The sequence below is a fragment of the Halichoeres trimaculatus genome, unplaced genomic scaffold (genome assembly GCF_033239565.1).
Source record: "Halichoeres trimaculatus isolate MK-OKI-2021-1 unplaced genomic scaffold, fHalTri1.1 fHalTri1_scaffold_9, whole genome shotgun sequence".
Lineage (NCBI taxonomy): Eukaryota > Metazoa > Chordata > Actinopteri > Labriformes > Labridae > Halichoeres > Halichoeres trimaculatus.
Window position 1 is genome coordinate 10573207 of NW_027437188.1, and position 23846 is coordinate 10597052.

Here is a 23846-nt window from a genome sequence, read left to right on the forward strand (position 1 = left end):
TAGATCAGCTCCTGATCCATGGTAAGACCAAAACCAGGTACAAGTAATACAGCCCCCCCAAACAGTCCGTTATGACACAGATAAAATTCTCTGGTCTGACACCTGGGGGAGCAGCTGAGACCATCGCGCCATCTGTCTGACACCTGAGGACAGAGGTTTGCTGGTCACATCCAACGCTCAAAACTCAAAACCACCTCTTTCTTCATTCGCAGTCTGAGCACGCTCAGCGAGGCAAACTGGTTACCATGGAAACAAAGTTTTCATTACCTCTGATCATATTGTCACCTGAACACACAGATTACCTGCAGAGGGGGAACAACATTAGGAGTTTCTCCTGCAGGAGGAGGACCACATGGAGAGGGGGGATGGGGGGTCAGCTCCTTAGAAGACATCTGGAATTAAAGTGCAGGCTCAGCATTAACAGCTGCAGCATGTTCCTCACATTAATCTCTGCCCACAGCGATCCCTGCAGGCTGCGTCTCTGCAGAGCCCCTGATTCTGAGGATGACTTTTAGAGGACACTTTTCAGAGGAGGACAAGCAGGAAGTGTGGATCAGCTCTGCTGCTCTGAGACAGACAGACGGACAGACAGACGGATTAGCGTCTCTGCTTCCAGCTCTGCTGCAGAGAAAATAAAGTATCACTTTCTGTTTGTGGTGAAGCTGCTTTGTTTCAAATGTGCAATGTTAATTAAAAGCTGCACCACTCAGGTGATGTGTTCAGTTCTCACCAGGTGATCCTGGTATGACATGAATCAGCTGACACATCACGGACTCTTAGACAGCAGAGACTTCCCCAGGTGAACACTCATCAGCTGACACGAACAATTCTCCTGAAGGTCAAAGGTCACAATATTAATTAGCACACTTTCACGTCACGACAGGTGTTAATGAGGCTTTTTGGACTGAAACCTTAAGGTCAGCATATTTCCCCTGCACACACACACACACACACACACACACACACACACACACACACACACACACACACACACACACACACACACACACCACCACATACTCAGGTTGAGATTAGGTTAATACATGCAGGTGTGATGACAGTGATTTATGCTGGAGTGGATCCATGCTACAGCTTCTCATGTTCAGGGTCTCCTCCCCAGGCCAGAGGTGGGGTACACCCTGGACTGGTCTTCAGTTGGTCACAAGGCTGACACACAGAGACAGACCACCTTTCACACACACATGCGCATGTTTTTGGACTGTGGGAGGAAGCTGGCGTGGTGACCTTCTTGCTGTGAAGCAACAGCACTAACCACTGCGACACGGTGCAGCCTGACAGAGTAAATGATGCAGTTATTTATGTGGATTCATTTTTATTCATGAAGCTGCAGCTCCTCCTCACCTTCATTTAGAGCACCTCACCTTGAAGGTGTTTGAGCTGCAGAGGTCACATAATGATGATGACGATGATGATGATGAGTACAGTGACCACATGTCCTCTTTTGCCCCAACGTGTCCTCTTTTTTGGTCATATAATTGTGTCCTGAGGGATTTTTTTGGAAATCCCCTAAAATGTCCTGGTTTTGTTCAGCTTGCTCTACAGACCATTAATATTTATAAAAAACACACTTGTATTAATCCCATTTACCTCCCTGTCAAGATGCTGAGAATGCACACACATGACCCAAGCCACTCCTTCCCTCAGATCAAAACAGAAAACATGCTCTGACTGCCAAGGCTGCGCTCTGCACAAAAAAGATTTTGAGGCATAATTTATATTTTTGCACAAGAAAAATAGATTTTTGAGCAATGGTCTATCTTTCTTTTTTATAAAAGCATGTTTTGGGACATGACTTATGTTTACGTTATTTTTTGCTTCAAGCAGAAAAGGAATGTTTGAAATAAATGCACGGTTTGTCTGATTAAGAGGTCATCTTTGAGTAACTTGGGGACTGGTTTAGTTACTAAAGTCAAACGTGTTATAAATATTGCAGCCTGCAGTACTGATGACAGGCAGCAGAGGGGGGCAAGGAGACTATAGCAGCTGAATGAATCAGACCCACACTGCAGGAGAGAGGCGAGGGAGGGAGGGTGGGGGACTGGATAAACTGTTTTTGAGGATTCTTTGTTGCTGCCTCACATAAAGGAGAATTAGGGTCAGATGCAGTCAAATCGTTGAGGCATATTTCGGTCATACTCCTCTCACCGCACACTTCAGTCATCCCTGGACACAATATGATCTCGGTTCACCTGAGGACTGTTGCAGATTCATCCTAATGAACTTTTTCAGTAACTGTTAACATATTGGTTTGGTCAGAAGCTATATAAAGAAAACGAAGATGAAGAAGGTGAAGACTCGGCAACCTCTGGTCTAAGAATATGAGGAAGTGCGGGAGTGCGAGCATCTGTTTCTCGAGTGTCCACTTGAAGCTGGCTCCAGAAGTACTGGAAGTTACATACACACCAAGCCAAAAGAAAGGCCATTTCCACAGCAGAAATAAACCTACTTACAGCCTGGTTCAAAAAAGTCTCCTGTCTGAATCACTAATTTTACACACTCTTGTTTAGAGGATATTAAGATCGCAAGCTCACCCAATCAGAGGCACAGCTCAGCTCACATGTCTAACGGGCATCATATGGCTGTACTTGAAGGCCCCATCACTTCTGATATAGCCGCGATAGCCGATATGCTTCAAAAATCTGTTTTAGAAGCAGACAGGTGATGTCGAGGAAACTGCGTCCATTAATCATTCAGTCTGTGGTCGTTACCCTTCACAGCAGCGTTGGGTTTGTATATGAGCTGTGAGGCAGAATCCCCAAGACAAGTCATGTTGAGTTAGAAGATGGTAAGCTAGAGAAGTCAGTTAGTTAGAGCAGTCCATAAAGTGTAGCCCCACCTGGGTGTGACAGATAGTCAGAGGTTCATCTCATAGTTTTCTGTGACTATCATGATGATATCATCAATTAGACTTTTCCTCTGAGATGATAATCCTGAGATAAAGATCTGATACATGACTCCTGATGAGTCTGTGGGCTCTAATTTCATAGACCAGGCACAAGCACAGGCGCACCTGCCCTACGCCGGCCTTCGCCGCACGGACAGGGCGTGACCGGTGCACTTTGCAAGTTTCCTGCAGTGCCAAGAGAGGCGCAGTCAAGGCGCAGAGGAGCGCAGAGGAGCGCAGAGGAGCGCAGAGGAGCGCAGAGGAGCGCAGAGGAGCGCAGAGGAGCTCAGAGGAGCACAGAGGAGCGCAGAGCTGCGCGTCCACGCCTCCCTCCGCACAAATGGCAGAGAGGGAGGAGAAAAGCCGTGAGTGGGTTTAACACAGCTGAGCGCTGTTTTCACCATTCAAATGAGCGCCTCTCCTCGCCTTTAAATGCCCTGCAGCCAAGGCGCAGCGTCTGATTGGTCTGACTGATCCCCAGCACCGCGGAAACAGTGCTGGTAGCGGAGACGGTCTGAGCCGCTGTCCCTGCAGCAGGAGAATGGACAGCGGGGCCCATGGGAGGACACGAAGCGTGTCAACGTGTGGGCCAGCTCCCGGGACAGATTTAATCTGTTCCTTTGTCATTAATAGGAGCAAAAAATGAAGAGACAGTTACACAGCTGGCTTATCCATTCAGAATACTTTTGATCCACCTGCACTCCTGGTTTGTCATCTCCAAATAGCAGAACCTTTGGTGATATACTGTATACTCTCCCAGTGTCTCCGCCTCATCCTCCTTACAATAATGTACTCCATCTTTTTAGATCATGTTGAAAATAAAGCCTAAAACAGAGAAATATGGGAAATCACGGGTAAATCCTGAATGACAAACATTTATTTTGTCTCTTTTTTCTTCGTCTTTTCTCTCCCTCTTTTCTTTGAATTAAATGAAATGAGAGAACCAGCTGTACTCAGTATCAGATGTTCAGGCTGTTTATTGTTTTATTGTAAGATGTGCATCAAACTTCCAGCTGCCGTTAGGTTAACTTTCCATTATGACAAACGGCTTTAATCTGACATCAGATGTGACGGGACAGTTAATATAGATATAAATGTATACGCTGGTTCAGACGGTTACATTACATAGTGATTGCTGTGATTGTTTACTGCATTAAAATGTGCCTGACACTCTGGAAACTTGCCTCTGAGGCTTTGTTGACATGTGCGCACATGTGCGCCTGTCACCAAATTACAGCTGCGGAGGGTGCGCTCCACTTTGTGCCGACGATAGACCAGGTTGGAGCTAGCGAGCTTTCAGAGCACTATTTTGGCACAAAATTGTCACTGCGCCAACATGAATCTGCTGACACCTCCCCCTGGTGCGCTGTCAACTCCCCCTGGCGCGCGGTAACACCCATCTCTGCACAGACGGTCTACCAAATTGTCAAATTGGCAGCACACGGCAGTGCACCTGAAACAGAAGTGTTAAAACCTGTGGTCCCTTGAGTGTCTACTTGAGAATAATGCTCAGTCCCAAATCATGTATTTCTGTAAGTACACTTACATGGCGTGCACTCTGCACTTACTGGAACAGTGCACAAAATCTCACATCAAACATTGCGGCTTTGCACTTACAGGAAACTACAACCACATTTCACAACTGTTCAGAGGTGTTCTGCTTTTCATTGATTACATCCATCATCCAATGTTTGACCCATTCCCGTCCCTGCCTCTACGAAGCCAACATGGCGATCATCTAGAGTTAAAAGTGTCCAACATTCCACACTCAACCTCTGGACCGTTTTGAGTGCAGCAGCTAAGAAATCAAAGTGCTGTCAGTGTGAATGCACTTGTGCACTCAAAATAGTGAGTGTAAGTGCAGAAGTACGCAGTTTGGGAAACAGTATGAGTTTCACATAACTAGGGGCGTGGCTGACTGACAGGCTGTAGCTGTTAGGAGGTCTAAGTCCCACCTTAACTCTGCCTGGAACATCTGAAACCTGCTGGGACCTTCACACTGCCTCAGTGTTACTCCTGTACCATAAACACAATGCTCTAAACAATAATATGGGGGTAAAGAGAAATAAAGAGGCCCCTCCCCCTTGTAGTCCCTCCCTGTTTCCCATCATGCACCTTCTCATCTTCATCAGCAGGAGCTCTGCACACTCAGCAGCTCCACAGAGAGACAGCCAATTTCACTGTAAATGAATTAAACTGGCTCCCCTCCAGTCTGTGTGTGTGTGTGTGTGTGTGTGTGTGTGTGTGTGTGTGTGTGTGTGTGTGTGTGTGTGTGTGTGTGTGTGTGTGTGTGTGTGTGTGTGTGTGTGTGTGTGTGTGTGTGTGTGTGCGCGCGCCCTCTCTGTACCTGTGTGAGGATGCTGTGATAAGGAGAAAGCAGCTTATATTGACCATTAGAGGAAGTTGGTCGTGTTCTGCCAGGAGCAAAGCTGTCAGTTGTTTTTTTTCCCCCAAAAAAGAAATTGTCTGGAGGACTCACAGGTCCCCACAGGACCTTTTTCAGACTGATCAGCTGACAGATTGTTACAGGTCATAGGGAATTTGTCAGTGAACTTGTGAACAGTGAGGTGCAAATGTGCAAGTGAGCAGATGAGGAGTGAGGTGTGGAATTGCATTGCATGATAGTCGTTACTACAGACTCTTAAGTATGGGAGGTGAAGCCTTCAGTTATTAGGCTCATGTCCTTTAAAATCATCTTCCAGACAAGACAGAGTCCAGAATAAATCAGTCTTCTAACTGCTTCAGAGTGAAGGATCGTGAGACAGACTTGGTAAACCCATTTAACTCTTACTCTCTTTTGCTGCTCTCTGTTTGTCTGAATTGACAAGGTGTTCATTGCATCCTGTTTTCACATCATTAAAATAATCCTTAGTTTCTGTCTCATCTTGTCTACAGAGGAGCTGCTCCTCGTACCTTACAGAGAGACACTGAAGACTAAACCAGGCCTGGACAAAAAGAAGGAAGCGAGCTAATAATAGAGTGTGTGGGGTAAAAATAAAACACAGGAGAGTTAAAGACAAGGAGAGGAAATCTCAGCTCTTTGTTTTCACGTTTCATTCTGAAAAGAAATAAATAAAAATAAAAATAAACGTTTGTGTTTCCTGAAATATCACCAGTCATCACAGATCCCGAAGAGACACATTAGGATGCTGAGGACGCTCAGAGTTTCCTCCAGTCCCATAGACAACAGAGGAGGCTGTGTGTGTGTGTGTGTGTGTGTGTGTGTGTGTGTGTGTGTGTGTGTGTGTGTGTGTGTGTGTGTGTGTGTGTGTGTGTGTGTTAGTGTGGGTGTGTAAGAGAGAGAGAGAAAGAGAGTCCGACCGTGTGTGTGAGGGGTAAGAGGAGCGGAGAGATGAGGAGCAGGAGGTGTGCGGAGGCAGAGAAGGAGGAAGACTAGGAGGAAGAGCTCCAGCACCAGGCTCCTGACGGTCTGTGGGTCTGCGGGCCGCTCCGGGGGGACCAGCGGCGGAGCGGCTCCAGACTCCGGATGCAGTGACGGGCAGAGGCTGCCGGCGGACCAGAGTGTGAATCACCGAGATCCGGCTGTCACAGCGCTGCAGCATGCGGGAAACCCCTCTCACATACCGCGGGGTGTAAGGAGGGGAGCGGGGGGGATGGACCCGCCGGAGGATGACGCTCTGCTGGAGAACCGGACGGGACATGGACCGGAGCCGAGCCCCGGAGCAGCGCGCCCCGCCTGGGCAGTGACGGCGCTGGCCAGCGTGCTGATCTTCACCACGGTGGTGGACGTGCTGGGAAACCTGCTGGTCATCGTGTCCGTGCTCAAGAATAAAAAACTACGGAACGCGGGTAGGACGCCGTGTGTGTGTGTGTGTGTGTGTGTGTGTGTGTGTGTGTGTGTGTGTGTGTGTGTGTGTGTGTGTGTGTGTGTGTGTGTGTGTGTGTGTGTGTGTGTAAGTGAGAACAGATCATACATGTTGTCAGTGAGCTGTCATGACAGATGATCGGTTATTGATCTGATTGGTGCTCTTTCTCTGGAGGTGTGTCTGTCTGGATAATAAACAAGCTCACGTGCTGTCTGATACAAATGTGAATGTGTGCACGTGAACGAGCCTGCTCTGTATGAATGACTGAAGCTGCACGTGAGAGAAGGGTTCACAAAAATCTGCTCATTCATTAATCCTCAGATTCACGGACGAGCGAAACACCCCTCAGATTCATGGAATCGGTTATGAATGAATGTTTTTCTCTCCATGATCTGAACTTTTAGACAAAACCTTTGGATCCATCATCTTGACACCTGTCATCCCTCCATCATCCATTTATCATCCTATTTATCCATCATCATCTTCTCAAAGATTTTATCTACATGCATCAACTTTATCCATCACTTTTCATCAATCATCATCATCATCATTATAATCATCGGTTATCTTCTTCATTCACTCTTAATCTGACGTTTATCATCCACAGTCCATCATGCTTCATTATCCATCATTCGTTATTATAATTACCCATCACTATCTATCATTATTTTCAAAATCATCAGCTTCATCATCATCGTTGTCATCGTAATCATCATCATCATTGTCATTATCATCATAAACCCAGCATTGCTGTATTTAAAGAAAAAAAATGTGATTAATATGACAATTTACTTTTAAATAATTTAATACCATATAATACCATATTGTTTCAGATGTGAAAGGTACCAATCCCTATCCATCAACATCTATCATCATTTTCAAAATGATCATCACCATCATCATCATCATCACCCCCTCCCCCTTCTCCTCCTCATCCTCATAATTCATCCTGATCCACTTTTCATCCTTCCATCTTTATCAATCATCAACCCCTCTCCTCCTCCTCCTCATTATCAACATCATCAACATCATCATCATCCTTGTTTTATTAATGATCATTGTCCCTCATTAGCAAGCATCATCAACATCATCATCATCATGAACAACACCATCATCATCCATTTTTCAGGCTCCCATCCTTATGCATCATCATTCCTCATTCTCCTCCTCCTCCTCCTCCTCATCATCATCATCATTATCATCATCATCAACATCATCATCATCATCATTCATTTTTTATTCATCATCAGTTATCATATTCCATCATTATTATCATAATTACCACATCATCATCATCATCATCATCATCATCATCATCATCATCAATATCATAATTATCATCATTATCATTATCATAATTATTATTATCATCATCATCATCATCAATATTATAATTATCATCATCATCATCATCAAGATCATAATTATCATCATCATGATCATGATCATCATTATCATTATTATCATCATCATCATCATTATTATCCTCATCATTCATTTTTTATTCATCATCGGTTATCATATTCCATCATCATCATCATCATCATCATCATCATCATCATCATCATCATCATCATCATTTTCATCATAATCACCATCATCATCATCATCATTATAGTTATCATTTTCATCATAATAATAATTATCATCATCATAATCATCATCATCATCGTCATCATCATCGTCATCATCATCGTCATCATCATCATCGTCATCATCATCGTCATCAATTTCATCATTATCTATCATTTCTTTACATTATCCATTATCCAGGGTTGTGTTCACATTTTTACCTGCATTGTTTCAGGTGATGAATGACTGTTCCAACTGCTGAAGGGTTGTAGGGATGATAAGTCTGTATCATAAACTGTAAAAAAAAAAAAATGGACCTCACCCTGCTCAGCTCGAAGTGAAGTTGCCACAAAAACTGCTCCCCCTGGTGGCTGGCTGCTGTTAAGGTAAAAAAAATCTGTCTCTCCAGTCATTCCAGATGGGCTGTGGTCAAACTTTGAAAAATGAATACACTTTGCAGAAATGTTTCTCATGTCTGATTGCTGTGGTGATTTGAAGATACCATTTGGCTGCCTTGTATTCAGGTCCTTTTTTGTTCTGAAGAGTTTTGTTTTCAGTATTTATAAGAGGTGAAAAACGAGGTTTTACGTCATGTGTAACAATGATAAAATATGTCAGGAGGTAGAGTCAAGAAATGATTAGACTCTCAAAATATATATATATATATATATATATATATATATATATATATATATATATATATATATATATATATATATATATATATATATATAATTACTAATTTTTGTTACCCGGCTCCACACAGATTCTCCCAGAATCCCTCACTGTCTCTACTGCACAGACTCTGCACAATTGCTGCCAATGGCTGCGCCTGTGAAGGGGGAATTTTTGCTTCATAACCGTATAATGGTAAATGGTGGAGCCACACTGTTCACTCTATATACAGTCAATGGTCTGTATGTTCAGTTATCATAAATAAAAAATTAACCCACCTTATCTGGTAATGATATCTTCAGTTTGTTGGTGAAAGTGAGGAGCTGATGTGCTGCTCCTTCTTTTGATTTTGAAGTTCAATCTGTTAACATAGAGGGGGAAGACTATGAGCTATACCAAAACCATACAGCAGGGGGAGCTCCTGAATGTTTTGGCTTCACTTTTGACCACTCTCAGATCAGCCTCAGACATTCTGTGACCCATTTTGAGTTTCTGTGTGTGTGTGTGTGTGTGTGTGTGTGTGTGTGTGTGTGTGTGTGTGTGTGTGTGTGTGTGTGTGTGTGTGTGTGTGTGAGTGTGTGAGCGTGTGTGTGTGAGATTATTCTCTGAGGGTTGCATGATGCATGGCTGTTGTTCATGGTGTGACAGCACATACTTTAAGTCTCATCTCAAAGACAGTCAGTGTTAGAGATGTCCCGACAGACACGTAGAAATCCCCAAACACACACACACACACAGAGGCATGCTCGCACACACACACACACGCACACACACACACACACACACACACACATGCGCGTGACACCTCTCAAATCTCCTCACAGACATGCCTGACTCCTCCTGGCCTCCTCTCAGAGAGGAGCGGCTCCTCGCTCAGTGATGGAGTTTCTCTCTGAGTGAATCTTTAATGAATAGAGCTGCTCTCTCCGCTCTTAAACCAGGAGAAACCTGCTGCTCAGGGAGAGCTCCTTCTTCATCTCCCCCGACACATTACATAACCTCAATCTGCCTCTGCATCGCCCCAACACAGAGGAGAAAGATGGAGACAGGGAGGGAGAGACGAAGGGGGAGAGAGAAAGGGGGAGAGAGCAGGGCGCTCCTAACTGTTTTTAAACTTAGTCATTTCAGGCTCTAAAAAAACACATATGATGGTAAACACGCACACAGCTGCATGAGGCCAGTCAGTACACTGACACACAGTCAGACTAACAGCCCTCTGCTCTTTCGCTCTCAGAATCCTGTCATTCCATTAGAAGAGTGTGTGTGTGTGTGTGTGTGTGTGTGTGTGTGTGTGTGTGTGTGTGTGTGTGTGTGTGTGTGTGTGTGTGTGTGTAATTGCAGTCTGAGTCCTCTGGAGCTAAATATGATCAGTGTGTCTGCAGCCTGATGGCTCTCAGTTCAATCTAAATTTACTTGGTCACTCAGATAGCACTCTGTTAGCTGATTTATAGAGCACAGGGTTAGAGCAGCTCTTTGTTCTTGACACACACACACACACACACACACACACACACACACACACACACACACACACACACACACACACACACACACACAGAAACTCATTGAAGACATTGTTTACCTCATGTAAGCCTAATCTTTAGCTTATCTTAATGATAACCCTCAATCTTATCTAAACCTCATGTGAACCTCATCCATCTCATCTTGACCTCATGTAAACCCTTTGGTTTACCTGATGTTAAACTCATTTTAACTTTGTGTTTACAATTTTGTGTAAAATTTTGTTAATTTTGTTCACTCTTGTGTATGGTGCATAAGAGGTTAATATGAATTAAATAAAACACATTGTACCTCATCTTTACCTTGTGTTAACACCTTTGTTTAACTCATGTTGACCTCATGTTTACCTCGTGTTTTTCCTCACATTTCCCTTGTGTTCACCTCATGCCACCCCTTTGTTAACCTCATGTTTTTTTCATGTTTACCACATGTTTTCCTTGTGTTTACTTGAAGCAGAGAAAGCCTTGACATTTTACAGCTGAGTAGCTTCACAAAATCTCCATCAAACACAGATTCAAACATCAGAGGCTGACCCTGCAGCTGATGACAGACTCTGGTCCCGACAACCTGTGAGCACCTGACAGCTCACACCTGAGCCTTCAGCATCAAACAGCAGGTGTCATGATGCAGGTTACAATCAGTCATGCTGTCTCTGAGTCATCACACCTCAGTAAACACAACCTGTCCTGTTTAGCAGAGCAGCACACATTATAATGGAGCTGAATATTACCATCCAGACACCTGCTGTCACCCTGAAGTCAGAGAAAACCAGAGTTCAGAGAGGACAGACTACAGCAGGAGAAACTACAGCCTGAGTAACTAAACTACAGAATGAGAAACTTATCCACAGCAGGAAAAATTACATGTGCTATTTCTTTACTTAACTTACTGTCATGAGCTGTTACTCATTTATAACAGATGAGGACTATAGGTCAATGCGCTGCAGCATTCACTTGTTGTTTGGCCTGGGTGCCCTTTCGTGATGTCAGAACCATACTAATCACATTTCCCCTCACTTACTTTTACCTTACTTCCTGTTGCTGTGACTCTATGTCACTTTATCTCACATTTTGTTGCGCTGCGTGACTTTAAGTTGTGTTATATTACGTAACTATTCTGCCTCTGTTAGTTTTGAGGTGTTGTGTTATTGAGGTGTTTTTTTCTTGAAGTATCTTAGTTTTCAGGTCTATCATACGATGAGAACACGTGTCCTCATTCAGTCTTTCCCTCACATGTCTGACGTCCCCTCAGCTCGTTTCTCTGCAGTTGCAAACAGCCACTCAGAGTTAAAAATAGAGCAGAAGGTATTTTTGGCAGAGCAGAGCTAAAAGGAGCTGAGGGGCTCACAGACACTGACTGGAGTTCCCTTAATCAGCTGTTACGTCACAGCCAGAGCTTGGTGCAGCTGCTAGCTCACAAATTTAGACCATAACGAGACGGTTATGCAACAGACTGTGTTTAATTCATGAGGATCTGAGGAGGAGAGACGCACACGCACAACCATGGATCTAAACTCAGAGCTGCTTCTGCTCAAACTGAACATCACCTGACACGGTGAAGGACAGTCTGTATGTTCTGAGACAAACTGTTTAATCTGAGACTGACTGTTTAACCAAGGATAAACTGTTCAATCTGAGACAGGCTGCTTATCTATATACAGGCTGTTTAACCTAGGAAAGATTGTTTAATCTGAGATAGGCTGTTTAATCTGAGACAGACTGTTTAACCAAGGATATACTGTTTGATCTGAGATAGACTGTTTAATCTGAGACAGACTGTTTAATTTGAAACAGGTTGTTTAATCTGGGATAGACTGTTTAACCAAGGATAGACTGTTTAATCTCAGATAGACTGATTAGTCTGAGATGGACTGCTTAATCTGAAACAGGTTGTTTAATCTGGGATAGACTGTTTAATCTGAGACAGACTGTTTAATTTGAAACAGGTTGTTTAATCTGGGATAGGCTGTTTAATCCAGGATAGACTGTTTAATCTGAAACAGGCAGTTTAACCTGAGACAGGTGGCTTAATCTGAGACAGGGGGTTTTATCTGGGATAGACTGTTTAATCTGAGATAGACTGTAAAATCAGAAAAAAGGCTGAGTCAATTTTCACAGATTGTTTAATCTGAACCAGGTCGATTAATCTGGGATAGACTTCATAATCTGAGAGGGGCTGTTAAAATTTCAGTCAGACTGTTAAATCTTAAACAGACTGATAAACCTGAGTCAGGCTGTGCAATCTGAACAGACTTTTGATCTTCAATTGGCTGTTCAGTCTGGGAGTCTCGCAGTTTTTAGAGACCAGCCCTGGACCCTGAGGTCTGATCAGAGTTCTTCTCCTGGTCTGGTCAGCTGGTGAATTTACCAGCGCTGCAAAACTCCAGCCAGCCTTGTTTACAGGAGCATCATGTTCATAGGTTTAACAGTTCTGTCTGCTCTGGTGAAAAACGTTGTAGTCCTTCGTTTCTTATCATGAAGTTCAAGCGTCTACTCCTGGCTGTGACACCTACTCTGGCCAAAGAGTAGTGCTGTAACCACCAATAGGCTGCGCCGCCTCAACCTTCCATGTATTATAGGCTGCAAGAGCGGCAACATTAACTAAAGTTCAATAAAAGACATAAATCTACAGTCTTTTCCAAAAATCATCCTACAATCCTACTGGTATACCACAAGGTCGAATAATTCCTAACTTTTATACCAACAGGCTACAAGATGACCAAACTTGGCTTATTTTTTAAAGACCGGGCATCTAATAATAACAACAAAACAAGCGTAAAGCAACACAATTTTTTTAATGTTCTTCTTCAAAACCAATTTAAAAAATAAAAAATTGAAAAAAAGTTTGAGATGGACCTGCCAGAAAGTTGGTGGACATGGGACCGGTGGGCCCACCCATGACGCTGCCCCTGGTTCACATGATGTGAAAATGTGACAGTCTGAAAGTGAAGCTGTTGTCCTCTTGAACCTGGAGCTGCCAAGTAAAACCAGTTAACAAACTGAGCTGCTCACTGGAGCTACCAGGGGACAGTCAGCCTGATCCTCAAGGGCACATCAGCCTAATGGGGAGGGGGGGCAAACGTCACCCTAAACCTTTTAGACCCAGGGAGGTGAGGCTGGTTAATGAGAACACAGGCATGTGATTGGTTAGCTGAAGTCACGTGACCACTGCCCTCACAGACCTCTGACACAGCACACATTACACCTGTCACAGGTGTAATTAACATCATTAATACTGCTTCATTTAGAGTCTCTGCGGACACCAAGCACACACACAATCTCTCTCACACACACTTTATCTCTCTCTGCGGGTGTAATGCAAGTCTTCAGTAATGGAGGGACCACACTCAGATTCATGTTGTTACCGACTGTTTTTGTTTATTTTCATCACGTCCAGACCAAACCACATTCTGCTGACAGGAGGTGGTTTTTGGTCCAATCAGTGAAAAGTGTTGTTTCTTGTGTATCACGCTAACGCCTCGTCGCCTGTAGGGGAGTTAAGGCTAAAATAAGATCCTGAGCTGAGCTAATGTAGAGCAGAGTGGATGATGTGCTGATGCTAAATCGAAGCTGTAAATAACAACAGTGTGTGAGTTCAGATCAGTCCTCATGTTTCTGATGGATGTAATCCATCCTACACAACACGCTGCTGACTCATCACAGCGCTCTGCTCCTTCTCTGCCTTCATACCATCCCATCAGGATGTCACAGAGGATTAAGAGCCAGCCATCAGGTTTCAGGTTTCAGGTGTAACTTCTGCCGACCTTAAAAACCCTCTTAGAGTGATCGTCTTTAGTGGAGACTCTCTGGAGACCCTTTAACGTTCTGCTAAAAGCTCAGTCTGAGGTCTCACTGCTCCTCAGTGTCAACACCTCTCTACTTGTTCAATCCCTGTTTTTTTCCCCCTGTTTTGTTAATACAGACAGAGTTATACACCTGCTACACTTGGTACCTGAAAAGGCTGTAGATTTTTTTTTTTTTTAAATCATCATATATGGAAAATTTAACATCTTTGATCAGTCCACAGAGTGAGATTTAGCTTCTCTCTGTTTCTCTCTTTCTGAGAGGACTCAGCTGGTGGAAGAATCTGATCTGTGTGTTAAGATGCAGCACTACAACCTCTGTGTCCTGTGTCCTGTGTGTGTGAGTGTGTGTGTGTGTGTGTGTGTGTGTGTGTGTGTCACTGTCACTCTCTGTAATAGCTTTAAAGTGGACTCAGCAGCACATGGTCATACATATGTATTAAAACTCTCACTGCTGGATTCTCCCCTTCTTCTGTCCTCCTTTGTCCTCTACTCCTCCTTCCTCCTCCTCTTCCTTCCTCCCTCCTGTACCTGTCTGTCACCATCAGTCAGCAGTGAGCTTTGTCACCTGGCTCGTCCTGCCAGCTGAAGTGATCCAGGATCGAAGGAGACTCATCCTCATCCAACATCCTGCCTCCATTCCTTTTATTCCTCCTCCTCCTCTTTCATCAGAGCCTCCACGGTGAGATGGAGGGGGATGAGGACGAGGCAGAGGAGGAGGAGGATGAGGAAGAGGAGGGGGTGTAATAAAGAGTGTGTAAGCTGGGGAACAAAGGGACGGAGAGACAGATGAGATGATGGAAGAGGGGATGATGTCAGGTAATCAGGGGAAAGGAGGAGAGCGGCTGATTTATGACAGGGTGCTGGATGTGAGAGGAGGGTGTTTGAAGGTTACCAGAGGTTACAGTGACATTTATGAGCAGCAGGGGGCAGCGTAGGGATTGTAAACCCTCTCTTTGTGCAGCCCAGGAGCGTTCTCTGAGGCGTGTCTCTGCTTTAATGACTCCACACTCTCTGATGAACGACTTCAATTAAACCTCCCGGGCTGCAGGCAAGTTTCAGCAGCAGCAGAAGAGGAGGAAGAGGAGGAGGAGAGAAGGGGAGGAGAGGCAGGGGGAGCAGGAGCTTCTCGGGATGGGGCTGAGATGTGTTGGTAATCAAACTCTTCATCTCTCTCTGGGGTTTAAACGTTGGAGATAATGAGCACTGATGAACGTTTTGTTTGTTTAAATCTAACAAACACACCTCAGCGGTTCATGAATGCTGCTCTCTGATTGGTTCAGGAGTAGCTTAAAGCTCTGTGGGGGTTTGATGGTGTGTCATTCTTGGAGTCAAGGAGCTGCAGAGGTTATCAAGGCTCTATCAGACCTAATGGTTAGCTTTCAGTTCCCTGCTTACCCTGCAGAGACTCTGAGTCCAACTACTGCTGAGCCCCACCATGTGATGCTCTCCCTACACACAGACACACACATTTTAAGGATTCAGAGGAGCGTTTTGGCTGTTTGGAGGAACTCTTATTATCAGCTCTCGCCCAGCTGAATCGTCGAAGATGTCACTGCTGATGTCACACACATTACATAAAGCATTACACGATATGAGCTGAAAACTTTAAAGCAGCAGGCTGCGTCTCCTCTCAGCACCAGGACAGATTTCAGATGTTTGATGTTCACACGTTGGTTCTGTTTTAATAAGATCAGCTGTGGAGGGCAGGGCGCCTGGAGACAGATGGATGGATGAATGTTATTGTGCAGATGGAGCATCATGCAGCTTCATTATTAATGCTCACCCCGTGGGAGTGTTGGCTCCTTTCACAGAGGAGTTGATCACATGTGTGGTCCACTCAGTACGTCTCTAATGAGAGACAAGCTGCAGCCATGAATTCATTTCTGCTTCATGTCTGCAGATACTACAGAGTCTTTAAACCTGATACAAAAAAAACCCAATGTGTTGTAAAAGACCTGTAGGTGAGGGGATCTGATGTTCCTCTGAGACAGTAAAACCACAGAGTGTAAAACAACAGTGTAAAGTCTCAGAGTGTTACGTGTCAGGGCTTTGTTTTACTGATCATAAGCTTCTCCTGTTTAAAAATATCAGAGCACACTGGAATTACAGATCAACAGGTTAGACTAAGTGTGCTCAAAGATACTCTCTGCAAAAAACTGGCTGTTCAGAGCGGCCTCTGCAGAGTGACCTGTGCAAAGTGACCTATGCAGAGTAGCTGTCACACAGCCGCTGACTTGATTTTTGAACTGTCACAAGTGAACCTCCACTTAGGATCAGTAGGACTGTGTTTTTATTAGTATAGCTCTGAATTCATCCAATCATATCAATACTCTGATAAAGGGAACATACGGCTTCTCTACACAGCAAAGAGGACAGAGATGGCAGAGCAACAAATACACTGAGATGCTTTAGCTCAGGTAACATTGAGCAGAACAGAAAAACATCTTTGTACGTCCTTTATCCTGTGTGAATAGAAAAATCAGTGCGTCGTATTAAAGTTAAATGCTATGGAAATAACAGACACAAATTGCTCATAAGGAGAAATAAATAAATAAATAAATAAATAAATAAATAGATAAATTAATTAATTAATTAATTAACGAATAAATAAAAATAAATAAATAATCAATTAAATAAATAAATGAATGAATAAATAAATAAATAAATAAAACTACCAACCGGGTTAGAATATGTTTTTGTTAACTTTCTTAAACTGAAATGATTTCTGAAGTAAATTTTATTGAGTGATGTATGCAGAGTGGCCTGTGCAAACCGACCTGTGCAGAGTGGTCTTTGCAGAACGACCTATGCAGAGCTGCTGTCACGCAGTGACATGTGCAGAGTGGTTCCTCACAGAGTAATTTGAATATCTTGGAGGTGGATCTGTAGCTGAAAGGACAGAAGAGGTTTCAGTTTAATGGGAACGATGATGAGCTCTCACAGGGAGCGAGCTGACAGTCTGATGCTTAAAATGATTCATATTTGATAGAGGAGGCTGAATCTGTGCTCCTTCTGCTGAGTGGATGAAAGCTGAACCTGAGCAGGTGGTTTAGATGCTTTAAAAAACACCAGACGAGGAAGTCGGCCTGCTCAGTGGCTGAAGTCACTGTCAGACCTCACTGACCCTTCCATCTGTGACCTATGACCTCTGAGCAGTAGACGTACTGCAGCAGTGACAGAAGGTTTCAGAGGGGTAAGGTCACCTCAGAGCCGGCCGCAATCAGAGACACCTGGCAGATGACAGAACATCATTAACTCTGAGGACAGAGGCAGAGGGAGCTCCTTTCTGATTGGTTCATCTGAGGACAGAAAACCACAGAAGAAAAGATAACGAAGAGAATTACAAACTGTGTGTTTGTGTGTGTGTGTGTGTGTGTGTGTGTGTGTGTGTGTGTGTGTGTGTGTGTGTGTGTGTGTGTGTGTGTATGACTGCAGTGTCCTTCAGGTTTTGTGTTTAAGTGAACCTGTCCTCTTTATTACACACACCTGCCACCCACCCCGTCCCTCGCTCTGGGTGTGAGGAGGAGGATGTCAGGTGAGACTCTCTGACACCTGAGCCCTGATCAGAGATGAAAGATTACTCTGCTATTTTTAGCTGAGTTTAAGTTCAAGGCAAGGGAGCAAGGGAGTGGGGTTCTCTGAGTAGGTCTTACCAAGAAGGAGTCACAGGGAGAAAGTATAAACTGGGGGACAGGGCAACACCTCCAGTTTACGGTGTGTGTGTGTGTGTGTGTGTGTGTGTGTGTGTGTGTGTGTGTGTGTGTGTGTGTGTGTGTGTGTGTGTGTGTGTGTGTGTGTGTGTGGGGTTAACACTTACCCAAAACTTAACAAAGTCTGACTGTCACTGTTGTGTCTCCACCGTGTCTCCTATCTCCTTTGTCTCCCCCATGTCCCCTTGTGTCTTCTTTTTGCCTCAAATGTGTCTCCGTAGTGTCCTCTGTGTCTCCTTTTTGTCTTCTGTGTCTCCTCTGTGTTTACTTTGCATCTCCTTTTTGTCTCTTCAGTGTCTCCTTTTTGTCTCCATTGTGTCTGTTCTTTGTCTCTTCCATGTCTCCTCTGTATCCTTTCTGTGTCTCCTCCATCTTGTCTGTTTCCCCTCTTTGTCTCCTTTATGTCCCCTCTGTCTCTTTTTTAATCTCCTTTGCTTCTTCTTTGTCTGTCCTCCGATTCTCCTCCAATTTTCTCTGGTGTCTCCTCAGTGTCTTCTTCTTCGTCTACTTACATTCCTGTCCTTTTGTCCTGTACAGGAAACGTCTTTGTGGTGAGCCTGGCCTTTGCTGACCTGGTGGTGGCGTTCTACCCCTATCCTCTGGTGTTGTATGCTCTCTTCCATGACGGCTGGTCTCTGGGGGACACGCAGTGTAAGGTCAGTCTGTCCCTGTAAATCTGATTCTGACAGTCTGTTAGCTCTTATGATGGACACTGAAACAGTCTGTAAAATATGGATGGTGGACCTTGTGTGAAGCTGAAAATAAAGAATTTATAAGTTAGCACAAAGAGTTTGTCCTTCAGTATCTTTGCAGACCAAAGGAGGGTGCAACAGGAGTTACACAGACCTTGGAGCCTAATGTGGTTTCATTGATCAGTGATGGATGGAGGAGGAGCCTCAGATAGTCATAGTGTCCCTGAGCCTCTGACCACAGCTCAGAGTGGGATACTTCACGTGATAAAGACATTTATTTATCTCTCTCTTTCTGTCCTCCAGGTGAGCGGCTTCCTGATGGGCCTCAGCGTCATCGGCTCCATCTTTAACATCACTGGCATCGCCATCAACCGTTACTGCTACATTTGTCATAGCTTCAGCTACGATAAGCTGTACAGCTACAGGAACACGCTGCTGCTGGTGGCACTCATCTGGCTGCTCACCATCATCGCCATCGTGCCAAACTTCTTTGTGGGATCACTGCAGTATGACCCCCGTGTCTATTCCTGCACATTCGCCCAGACCGTCAGCACGGCCTACACCATCACCGTGGTCATCGTCCACTTCTTCGTGCCCATCGCGGTGGTAACCTTCTGCTACCTGCGGATCTGGATCTTGGTCATCCAGGTGAGACGCAGGGTGAAGTCTGAGGTCTGCCCTCGCATGAAGCCAAGCGACCTGAGGAACTTCATCACCATGTTCGTGGTCTTTGTGCTGTTCGCCGTCTGCTGGGCGCCATTAAATTTCATCGGCCTAGCTGTGGCGATCGACCCAGAGTCTGTGGTGCCCCTTATCCCAGAGTGGCTGTTCGTGGTCAGCTACTTCATGGCGTACTTCAACAGTTGCCTTAACGCCATCATCTACGGACTGCTCAACCAGAACTTCCGCAGGGAGTACAAGAGGATCGTCATGTCTGTGTGGACGCCCCACCTGTTCTTCCAGGAGACGTCGAGGGGCGGCACCGAGGCCATGAAGAGCCGACCGTCTCCCGGGCTGAACAACAATGATCAGGTGAAGGGGGAGTCCCTGTGAGCCTGATCCACCTTCAGCCATGGCTCCTTCTCTTCCTCTGACCAGGAGAGACCACAAGAGAGAGCAAGAGAAGGGACCACGAGCAGGAACCACAAGAGAGGCTGCAAGAGAGACCACAAGTTCAGACCACAAGAGGCTACAAGAGACACCACGAAAGACCAGAAGCAGGAACCAAGAGCAGAGAACAAGAAAGGTGGTCTTGAGTTCAGGTCTGAGAATTTGCACTGAAAACAGAGGAGAGCAGTTTGCAAAAGTCTGAAACTTCTCCACACCTTTGTTCGTTTTACAGCACGGAGCGGTTACAGATCCTGACACTTCCCGAAACCTTAAATCTGTGAATGTGTTATGATCCATCTTATTTAACTGAGAACACTCACTGGATCCAAGACACCCCTCATATCCAACATATCCAACTACTTATCCCCCCCTTTCACCAGAGTCTGTTCAGAACCTCATCTGGAACCAGTTTTTTGTTTTGTTGTGGGTTTTTTGTACAAAGGGGTATTAGAGATTAGATCCCGCTCTAGGCTTACCTTCAGTATCCAGTTCTGAGTGAACTAATGAATGAGAGTGAACTATGTGTCAACCAAAGACTTTCAGGAACCGGAGACTAACCAGAGAACCAAAGCTGAGTTACTGTTTGTTTCTGAGGTCTTGTTGTTCTGGTCACCAATAGAGGAAACAAGCAGGTGTGTCAGCTAATGTGAGCTGATGTTAGCTGTATTAGCCAATGTTAGATTGTTAGATGTGTTGGCTTCTCTGGTTTAATGCTAATGTTTGGAGGAATCCTAAGTCACGAAGACTGAAGGGAGCTCTAGTCTTTGAGGTCTTAATTACTTCCTCTCAAACTGTGAGACCATGTGGATCCAGTTCTTCCTTTATAAGAGAACAATGCAATACCCTACCCCCCAGCCCCCTTACTGAAATGATGGTGCCTCTAGCTGGGACCATGAAGTACACCAGGAGCCTGGTTCCTCTGGGCTGAATGTGACAATAGTTCCTGGTTCCTGGTCATGTGTTTATCTGTGTTCGGAGAGGTGAGCCCTGTTTTATGTTACCTGGACCTGTAGGTTCTCTTTGGGGTCTAGGTGGGTTTTTGTGTAGTTGATGAAACACTGTGCACCAAATGTTTTTACCTGAGAACAGGTGATTCTCTTTTCTAATGATTGTGATTAATGCACTGCAGCATGATGAACCTTCACTCTGATTTTGGTCGATGCCTCAAATTTCTAATGGATGCTTCCATTAGTGCCTGATGTTTTAGAGGAGACGTCACCTGCAGACCGCAGGGTGACCGGAGGCTGCAGGCCGGTTAATGGTTGATAGAAGTTGTTTTATTATCACTCATCAGCTAAAGGTGTAGCTTCACTTTTCGGAGGTAAATTTTATATTAGAGCTCCAGTCTGAGCTCGCCTTTAAGAACCCATCCTCTAAAAACTGTCAGACTGCTGAAACTTTTTAATGAACACATTCAACAAGAAGTCATGAAACACTGACAGTAACTAAAAGCACAATTCTGTCTGCAGCAGGGTGGCGGTGTATTATGCAGTTTACAGGTAAATCTTAGTAAAATCTGAATCTTAGTAATGACGATGATGATCTCTGTCTATGCATCTCATGCTCCTCCTGACCCCCAGCAGAGACCTCCACAGCTGAAAGCTTCCTGTCAATCAAACAGTTTATCTTAGTAACAGCAGCAGCTCCGCACGCTGCATCAGCTGGACCAGACTGTGCATGAGACTAAACACCAGGATCAGGTTTGACACACCTGTGATACCAACGCTGACCTGAAGAGGAGCCCCTCTGAGGAGCCCCTAGAAGGAGCGAGTGAGAGACAGTGAAACTGATGATACTGATGATGGTGATGATGATGATAAAGAAGGTAATGGTGATGAAGGTAATGGTGATAAAGAAGTACTCAGTGATCTACCTCAAATATTATTATTCCTTTTTTCCTTAAGATTTTGTTTGCAAAATTTTCATAGAAAACCAAACGTCTTTACTCCATATTTGGAAAGAAAGTGGGACAAAGGTAGCACATGGTAATGTTGCTTTCATTAGCTCTAATGCTAATTTAACGGTGAACAGCTGAGCACTCCCCCTATACCTCCCCCTAACTCGTCTCCTGCTGTCCTGTCTCTCTGGACCTCCAGTGAACTATAATCCACAAGATAACCATCGTAGGTCACACAGCTACTCTGAACACGACAGCCAGTGGAGTCGCCCCCTGCTGGACATTAGAGAGAAAACAGGTTAATGACACTGTGTGCGTTCATCTCCACTACTGGCTGAGAACAGGATTAGGTCAAATTTAAGACAGCCTCCACAGATTGCAGCTCTGCCACTGTCAATCATCACTTCCTGCAGATATCCTTCAAATTAAAAGCCTTTAAGTGTCTCAGAGTGAGTGAGTTGAGCTTTGATCTTGGCTGTAAATGTGAAACAACAGTTCAGTATTTACTGACAGACAGTAACGCTCCAAGGAAGACTGTAGCAGCAGACCAGGACGTCTTCATCCTTCATGTCTGAAGGTCACAGACTAAGTTTATAAATCTGTTTAGCCTTTCAGTTCAGAGACCTTTAACATCACACAGTTCTCAGATAAATATAGTCTGTCATTGGCTTATTGTTTCCTCAGTTTTTCCACAATGAAGAGAAATTTTAAATCGTCATTTTTTAAAATGATCTGTTTACATAGAAACTCTTTAAACTGAAGAACAGGAAGTCGTATGAGTATTTAATACAGAATGTGAAAGATTCTCCCAGAAATCATCGATACCTTAATCTATTTAAACATTACAGTCACTGAGTGCTTCTTTAATCGGATGAAGATTGTCAGGTGTGTGTATGGAATTTGAATATATAGCTGGAAAGTTTCACACTGTAAAAAAATAAAGTGTCAATAAAACATTTTTTTTTTAATTTTCTTCATGTTTCTTTGTTTCAGTCACACAAACTGATGATTAAAAATCTTTATGACAAAGCACTGAAAACAAACAGAGACTATCATTTCTTCATTAACACAAACAGAAAAATCTGAACCCAAACATTCACCTCAGGCTCCATGGCAATGTTTATTCAGATTCTACAGTGCTCTGACACACAGCTGGGTGTTAGCATAATAATATTACAAAGACAGAAGTCACTGAACTGTGTGTTAGTAATAAGCTAATAATAAATCCTCCTAACAACATTTGATGGGGGATCTAAGGTAGGATGTGGCAGCACTGATGTCTGGTGTGAGGAATAAGAAACCTTACCGATTAAAGTGTGTGAAGGTGTGTTATCATCTGCTGTGTCAGTGAAGTGTTTGGTGTGGTCCTGATGTAGAGTGTATTCTTTCATATTCCAGTAGTGGGTTTTGTCCTGTTGCTTCTGTTAGTCCTGTATGAGTTCAGGTAGACAGCTGCAGTCTGAGTTCAGCCTGACAACATGATGTTGAAATTACCTTTATGCAGACTGTGAGGAAGTGATACAGTAGCGCCCCCTGTAGGCTAAGGAGAAATTCTGACCTCCGCTGGTGTGATCTATTGATGATAAGTGTTAACAGATAAGAGCATGTGTCTAGCTCTCTTTTACTTTTAAATATTTCACATGATATGTGTAAACCTGTTTACTATGACACAGTTTTAAAGGCTGATTCACCATCCTGAGGTCAGAATGTATAAACCACTGTACCAGTAAATAATGATAGATTAAGAGACTGATCCTTAAAGAAGGATCTATTCAACAGAAATCTTCAAAAAAACAAACATTTTTTATTTTCCACTTCTGCTTGGTGAAGCATCTTCAGTCTTTTCTTCCTCTTCTACTGATTTGCTCTGGCTGCACAAAGTCAGGTACCTTCTGACTGAATACTAAATTAGAGTCTGATGCAGAGAAGATTAAAAACCAAACTTTAAATGTTTCCAGAGCAGAAACATGCTCAGCTTTTTGTCCTTTAGCTGCAGATTATCAATATTTGCAGCACAGCTATGAGGACACCTGGTGGACATATATAGAACTGCAGGCTCCACCAAACAACACATAGGCTCTCTGAGCAGTGATGTGACCTTTGAAGGAGATGGGCCTAGGAGATGGATAGAT

The 23846-nt window shown here is 44.1% G+C and overlaps 1 protein-coding gene across 1 annotated transcript; it reads left to right on the forward strand.

Moving 5' to 3' along the window:
- Positions 1-6204: 6204 nt before the first annotated feature.
- LOC141797986 (melatonin receptor type 1B-B-like) lies at positions 6205-22623 on the forward strand. Its single transcript, XM_074679737.1, has 3 exons — positions 6205-6715; positions 18553-18671; positions 19011-22623. The coding sequence occupies exons 1-3, from the start codon at positions 6520-6522 to the stop codon at positions 19758-19760; spliced, it is 1065 nt and encodes a 354-aa protein (XP_074535838.1). The 5' UTR covers positions 6205-6519; the 3' UTR covers positions 19761-22623.
- Positions 22624-23846: the final 1223 nt, after the last annotated feature.

What these genes read in the sequence shown, in the direction of transcription:
- LOC141797986 (XM_074679737.1), top strand. Translation starts at nt 6,520, where the DNA reads ATGGACCCGCCGGAGGATGACGCTCTGCTGGAGAACCGGACGGGACAT. An exon ending in TAAAAAACTACGGAACGCGG is followed by an intron (nt 6,716 to 18,552) that starts GTAGGACGCCGT and finishes TGTCCTGTACAG; the next exon opens with GAAACGTCTTTGTGGTGAGC. An exon ending in TGGGGGACACGCAGTGTAAG is followed by an intron (nt 18,672 to 19,010) that starts GTCAGTCTGTCC and finishes TCTGTCCTCCAG; the next exon opens with GTGAGCGGCTTCCTGATGGG.